The sequence below is a fragment of the Glossina fuscipes genome, unplaced genomic scaffold (genome assembly GCF_014805625.2).
Source record: "Glossina fuscipes isolate IAEA_lab_2018 unplaced genomic scaffold, Yale_Gfus_2 3, whole genome shotgun sequence".
Lineage (NCBI taxonomy): Eukaryota > Metazoa > Arthropoda > Insecta > Diptera > Glossinidae > Glossina > Glossina fuscipes.
The window spans coordinates 4,819,578-4,827,430 of NW_023998417.1; the positions used below are offsets into that span (position 1 = coordinate 4,819,578).

At 31.8% G+C, this 7,853-nt stretch overlaps 1 protein-coding gene across 1 annotated transcript in view; it reads right to left on the reverse strand.

Moving 5' to 3' along the window:
* Nucleotides 1-4,186: 4,186 nt before the first annotated feature.
* LOC119634488 overlaps nt 4,187-7,853 on the reverse strand; it is a 16,247-nt gene continuing 12,580 nt past the window's right edge. Inside the window, exons 5-6 of the mRNA XM_038028702.1 lie at nt 4,446-4,523; nt 4,187-4,312 (exon numbers count right to left, since the gene is read on the reverse strand). Of these exons, the coding sequence (XP_037884630.1) occupies nt 4,187-4,312; nt 4,446-4,523 (204 nt within the window). The remainder of the gene's footprint in view (nt 4,313-4,445; nt 4,524-7,853) is intronic.

The window sequence follows — 7,853 nt, forward strand, 5'->3', positions numbered from 1 at the left end:
GTTAGTTAGCACAATTTTACTTTTTAGAACAGTTGTAGTTATATAAGGAAATAGAAGAAATAGAACAAGAAATAATAAAGGAATAATCGCGTTATTCGCTATGCCTCGTGCCTCACCCCTTCACTGTTTGCATAGAAATTTCAACTAACTCATGCAATCATGAAAAAGTTTTCGTATTTCAATCTTCAATTAAAGTTTTGTTTGCTCGGCCATCACAGTGTTCAAGTCATATAACAATTCACTGAAATAATGCCCAAAGGGGCTTACAACTATAAACTAGCAACATTAATAACCAGGACAACTCTAACGACATATATATATATATGCACACACACATATACATGTATATGTATATATATATAAACGTTATTAAAATATATTATTAAAATTTATTTCGCAACGATATAAATGCCAATTTAAGAAAAAAAAAAAAAAACAAAAAAAATAAAAGGAATCAAAAAGTCAGTGAGAAGGGAGATATTGAACATTAACGCTGTCATATTTAATAGCAAAACGTAACTATAATTTAATGTTAATGTATTTTCTTGTCCATTATTTTGAATATGTAAATGCGAGTCATTGTTGTATAAGTGAAGTATACGATAACATATAAAATCATTAAAATCAACGGCCCATCAACCGCGGTAGTCGTCATTATCAAGCTTAAAATTATAAATATATACGATCTTCGTGTATGGCCATATATGCCACATGTTTGTGCGTGCGTTTTATAATATGCATATGTATTTCTACATGCATACATCTTTTTATATACGTACTTGTGCATATGTATTTATTTCTCGATATGTGTACACGTGTATACATATATATATATACCATTAATGTGTGCTATCAGCAATTTTATTGCTCTTGTTTCAATATAAATGTGTTTGTTTGTTCAGATGAATATATATATATATATATATATATATATATATATATATATGTACATTCATATGAATTTATGCATCCGTTATATGTTACATATCAAATAATCGCAAGAAAAAGCTATAATTTCTGGTATAAATAGTTTTTAAAGGCGTAGCGCGCAGCAGCGCAAAAACAACGAAAAATTATGTTTAAAAAAAAAAGAAAACGCTATTACACATCAACCGCAACAGCAACATCAGCAAAAGCAAAGTCAACTACAAAAACAGCAGCAACAGCAATCAGTTATTCGTATTGCGGCTGTAGAAATGTGTGTCACTATAAGTGTGTGTTAAAGTGTTGAACTAAAATTGAAAAACTTAAGCAAAATAACTGCAATTTTTGCAAATTTTTTCTTTTTTTCTACTCTTTCTCGGTTTTTTTTTTTTTTGTTTTTTTATGTTGTAAAAAAAAAAAAAAATACCAGCACAAGTAGGCGCAAATGACTATTTTAAACTTAAAAGCATACGCCTATACACACTGTTACATATAATTATATGCGCATATATATACATGTATATTTATGTATATATTTGGTGGCAGCTTAAGCATGCAGTTAGGCCAACGAAATTAGCATCGCGCACATATTCGTTCACATATGCACATTTAAGGATTTAAGGATTTTCCTGTGTATATGAACACACACACACACAAACGCGCACAAAAACATGCATACAAAAACACTCTCATATGTATTTTTATGCAAGTGCCAAGTACTCTTGCACTGTTAGTGTATTCTTACATGTTTACTTACTTAGTGAGTTACGATATTAACACAGCTCAAATCTCTTTTACCTAGCGGTGGTTGCTAGAGCAAAATGTTAGTAGTAGCAGTATTCCTCTAAACATTTCATTTATACACACACACACACACACATATATATATATATATATATATATAAATCGATAAATGCACTACAGAGAGAAAGCAGATATGCAATTTTCGATACAATTACGCATCGAATTGGAAATTTCTGCAGATATACATATATATATATACATATATATATATATATATACGTCCATAGACGTAGTATAAGTTATCATATAGAACAGTTACCGTATACATCAAGAGTTGCATACGTAGTCGTTAACACTATTAGCTGAATAGGGAGCGTTTAGGTTAAAATGTACTAAACATTAACTATTTAGTATAATATAACTGCTGCATACACAACAAATCCACAAACGTATTGCTCTCTATACGTAGCGATTTAGTTGTGTGTGTGTGTGTGTGTGTGTGTACATCTTTACATATGTAAATACTAGAAATTCATTTTGAAATGTGCAAAGTGCATTAAAAATGTGTGATTTGCTGGCCAATGAACATATCAGACACACACGCACACCGTTTTTGCGTGCAAATCAATATATTTTGGCAGTGCTGAGGCATCATTTATAATGAAGAGACAGATGGATAGTTAGTAGTAGTTGAAATAAGTTTAAGAAAATTAAATATCAAGACTAATTCGATTGATTGAAAATTGAATTACCCTAAATTACTCTACTGTACGTAAATGGTTAAAATAGACCCAAATAAAATTTCATTACAGTCTAATGTAACCAAATTTTTCAATTTTTATTGAAAGCCAAATTAATTTAAATGGAAATTATATAATTTTTACCCATCAAAAAATAAAAAAAAATTTAAAAACATATTTGAAAAATTGGAAAAATCAATTGAAAAGAGTTTCGGTTAAGCCGATATAGTGAAAAGGCTACAATTGTATTACAATTAATCATGAATCGCTATCAATGAATGCTAATCTCGTACTACCATATTAGAAGAAAGGCGAAATGATCAAAATAGGTTCCCACTGAGAAAATAGGAAACTAGCACAACATAATAGAAAAAAAACAAAGAATTATAAAACTGATCTGATATGGTTAGGGGTGTCTTAGTTCCAATGTTCTGAATAATATTATAAGTACAATGCATCTTTTTAAAGTCTATTCATACGTAGCAGCAGATTACCCGAAGCCATGTTTTCTTTTGATTATCTAATGGAACCAATAACGCATACATCTTCGGCCTCAGAGACAATCCTTAAAAAACTAATTAGCGCTAAATCTTTTGGAAACTGTTACACAGCTATCTGTCACAATCAGATGTATGTTGTTGTGAAGGTCGTTCAAAAAGTAAAATACAGATCATATGTAGTAGACGGCTTAAATTTATATACCCATGACTGCTATATATCAATCGCTCAACTTGTATGGATTACACATATTGTAAAAGCATCGTTATTTCAATTTCACACGAATATGTTCCAGGATGTATAAATTTTGCAGATCTTTTTATATCTATATATGTCAATTGGGTGACTTAAAATGCGCTCCATGTTTTAAGGAACTTTTAATTGACGCGCAAATCTATGAAGTCACACCTGAATATCCTAAATGTCAAGCAGACATAGATATGTTCCGATACGGAATATCGCTATTAAAAATGCAATATCGGAATTACCGGATAATTGCCATTATTGTAATGAGAAAATTTCGCGTAAAGTAGAGTTTGATGCTCTTAAAGGTCTTTACTCGAATGCAAAAATCGCTCCGCGCATATATAAACACGACTTCATGCCTAACAATAGTGAAAGCATTTATTACGAATTTATTTCATTTATTTTTTTTTTGCTTTTTGTCAAAATATTCCTTTATCAAGTATTTTCGCCATTTTTACTATTCAAGCCCTTAAATATGTACTTTTATAAGATTTTTTTTATAATTAAATGAAATCGAGGAACAAATTGTTTCAAGAATTTTTAATTCGCGAGGGCCGATCGGAAGAAAAATGGCGACAATGACCAGTGCCAGATCTTATGGCTGCTATTGATTGTTTTAACTGCGGGTCGAGCAAAAATTTATTAAATTGCTATAAAAGTTCACTGCAAAGTCCTTTAGATGTTAGTAGAAGAAGTAGGTTTTCTTCTTTATTTTTTCCGAAAAGATTTCTTCTTGAAAGCAGGGATGATATCAAATTTAAACAAACGAACGAACGAAGCGCGTATTACTCAACATTTGTTACAACTTCCCTATCTCGCACCAGTTCGGCGAAACTATTGTAAGGAATCAATTCGGCGAGATTTCTTATATATATGACGATAATTATGTTAGGTTTGGCTACGGCTATTACCATACGTACGCATTTTTATGGTCAAATTTGCGTGAAATGTTAGTGCTTAAAAATACGTGTCTTAAAAAACTAAGAGCTCACCCCACTGCTGCTGATGATGATGACGATGGTGGTGGTATTGGCTTATGGATGCTTTGTATAGTTGTTCAAAGCGATGTCCGTGGTACCGACGGCATGAGCATGATCTTTATTCCGATCATGTATGCCTTTGTCGAGTACCGCCTTCTTCCTCGCCTTTTGAGTTTTAAGCTGTAACAATAAGAGAAGAGAACAAATGAAACCGGTACATACATATTTTAAAAAAATAAGCACAAACACACAAACATAACTGCATTATATATATATAACTGACATAAAAAAAAACAAAACAGTTTATACTTACGCGTTGTATGGTCTCTTCAAAATTTTGGTGTGGTTCCACACGTTTCATGGTACCACAACTTTTCAGCTTTTCGGAAGTCTAAAAAGAAACAAAAAAAAAAAAACTTGATACATAAATTGTGGCATAATTTATAAACCGAGCGAACGAGTGATAGAGGAGGAGAATGAATGGCAACGCAAGACAAAAAAAAAAAAAAAAAAACCAAATAATTTCATATTCACATGCAATTAATGATGTTGTGCGCGGCCAGTTTATAACCAGTTATATAACTAAAAGAAAAATAAACTTGACACTTCAAAAAAAAAAAAACGATACTAAAGAAAACCAGCAAAAAAAAAAAAAATGAGTCAACCAACCGCCGGCAGTCACAGTTAATCTTGTTGTTTGTATAACATCTTTCTCTTTTATGTGTCCGTCTAAGTGTCCATCTATCCTCGTGACTAGGTGAAAGTTTAAAACGTTATCATTAAAATTTTTTACTGTTCGTCGACTTTCAAATATAACAGCTTTGTGTAAAACTCATTGTTTCTATATATTGCAAGGCTCTTGAATTAATATCTTTCTTCTTTCTTGCCTCTTTATTCCAATGATGTCATGCCAAATATACGAGAGAGAATTTTAGGCTTTTAAATTCTAATCTTTAATGAATCACTAGATGCTAGTTCTCATCCGATAGGAAAGGAAAAGTTACTTGAATATATCTTCTGCAGGAATCTCTTCTTAAATTTCATTTTTATGTCAAAGCCCTGAGGAAAATCAACCTGATTTTTCGAAGCAAAATGGTTTCTACGTTGTCACGTGACTATTGCCGATGAAGACACCTTACGGAAGCTGCACACAATAGCACTTAACCTCATCGCCTTGGTATTTTAGGCATTTATCATCATTGCGTTCGAAGCCTCTAGGAATACCAAGTTCTGAGTTTCTGCGTTGTTCCGTTGCGATTAATTAAAAAACCTCCTATCGGAAGCCGATTCGTTTCGATTAATTACGTTGCGATTAATTAAAAAGCCTGCTATCGGAAGCCGATTCGTTTCGAATCTATGTTAACACATAGTGGGATGAATCATACTAATCAGCGTATTACAATATTAATGTTTCGCAACCGTCCAGAAATTACACTAACGAGTTATTCACATTGAAAGTAACGGCGAAGGTCAACTTTCAAACCGATTTCAAATTTCAGAGCAGCGTAGCTGCCTTCGTGATCACCATAATACTTATGCGAATTCTCAAATTAATTTTTTGATTCGCTGCAAGATGAATCAAGCTTTTGCGGAAAATGTAAATAAATTAAGCCTACGAATCTATATATTTTGTAAGTCGCTTAGGGACTTAGCTTACTTGTAAGGATATTGGCGAAAAAAGGACAGCTGAAAAAATAATGATATGACGACACATTTTTGAAAAATAATGAGTAAGAATCCATCTCAGATTTCTAAAGGAATATTGGAAAAATTATGTGAAGAATCAACATAAGCAAGATTCTAAAAGAAAGAAATCCGAGGGACATCTTTTACGGTAATCGTACATCAGTAATGGGGGACTATGCGAATATCTTTTTATATTTGGTAGAATCAGACAAAAGACCCAATTCAACTAGGGTTTTAAAACAATGTTAATATGTATTGCTGATAAACGAGTGACGTGTGACGGGACTTGGCGAATGATAAATGATTTTTTATTCAACGCAAAGCTATTGTGTTATCAATTGGCGTCACATTACTTCTTCGAGTCGTCAATACGGGCTCACTTATTGGCCACAAGAGCTATCGTTTCCAGAAAAATACAAATTTTCGGATTATACGGCGATATGGACAAAATTTTGATTCGCGGTGAGCATTATATTAAATAAGATATACCGTCTCCTCTCTTATAAAATATCATCCAACTGTTCTTTTAAAACGAAAGAGAAGAGAATTGAAATTAATTGAATTTGTCAAGTGTAAATGTGGTAAACGTTTAGTGTATAAAAAGTATTAAGCCTAATAAGGAAACGAACGAAGCTCTCTGAAGCTCTCATTTAATCGGAGTAAAAAAAGTGAAATACAATGAAACTAATGAATGAAGCTCAATATTTTTTAGATTACAAACTAAAAGATATATTATATGTGTCTACACTCTGCGCTTTTCTATGTTTGCAAATTGTCCGCTTAGTTGATGACTTACTCTCGACAACTGTGTATTGTGGAAGATCACCTGTAAATTTTGTTAACATTGCTTTTTTTTTTTTTGTTATTTTTTTTTTTTTTATTAAATTTTTTTATCCTTTTTCCGCTTTTGCTTAACTTGCAATTTTTCTCTACGCTTTAAGAGCTGCTCATACTTTTGTCCGTTATATCTTTTTTTTGGTTGTGTTTTTGTTCTTTTCTTATATCTTGAAAAAAAAATATAAACACCAGGAGCAACAGACAAAAGCATCAACACAGCATTAACCCTAAAAGAAGAAAAAAGGAAAAAAAAAACTACGTTTTAACAACAAAATTTCTGTTAACATCATTTTGTTGTTGGCCATTGTTGAAGGTGCTTTTTTTGTGTACACAAATGTCTTCTCTTCTACATTCGCACTTCTATACAGTTAAATGTTTGTATATATATATATATATTTAAATGTACGTAAATATGTACATTTACGTATATCTGTATGCGTGAATGTATCCAGGATATTGTAGGAAACATTTGTACATCAAATGTACTCGAATGTTGTCCTTTTCGTAACGAGTGTAAACCGCCAATATGTGTGTGGCCATGTCAGTCATGCTGCACCACAGAATGACTTGGACTCGAACTCTATACATTGGATGGATGACCAGCCATTACAGAGATAGTCACATTATTTTGCATACGAGTGTAGTAGATAAGTATGAAAATATATATATATATCAACGTGTGCTTTATTGCATGCAAACAACAATCTTTATAATTAATGTTTTATTGTTGTTTCTATCATTTTTGTTGTTATAGTTGTTACTGTTATTATCGATGTTGTTGTTGCTGTTGATGATGATGATGATGATGTCGTTGAATATCATATTTAAGCACGATTTGTGCTTTAGTTGACCGTACATCCATCAGTGAGTATGTGTTGTAACAATTTACAGGTACTACCTACTACTATATCGTACAATCACTTATTTAATAAAAATTTGTATATGTTTATGCTATGTGTGTGTGTGTGTGTGTAGTCATATAAACGGCGTTAACATCTTATCTTCTCTACTTTATTCACTTAAGACAGACAGACAACAATTCAATAAAATTTCAAAAATTATTCTTCTAGATTTGTTTGCATGCAATTAACCAAACGCTACGGCTATTATAGTTTAAGGACATTTACCCATTTCTAGCTTAAGCAGCTTACAACTCGCTTTTAACAGAGAAAAAGAAATATTTATTAGATTTATGTAT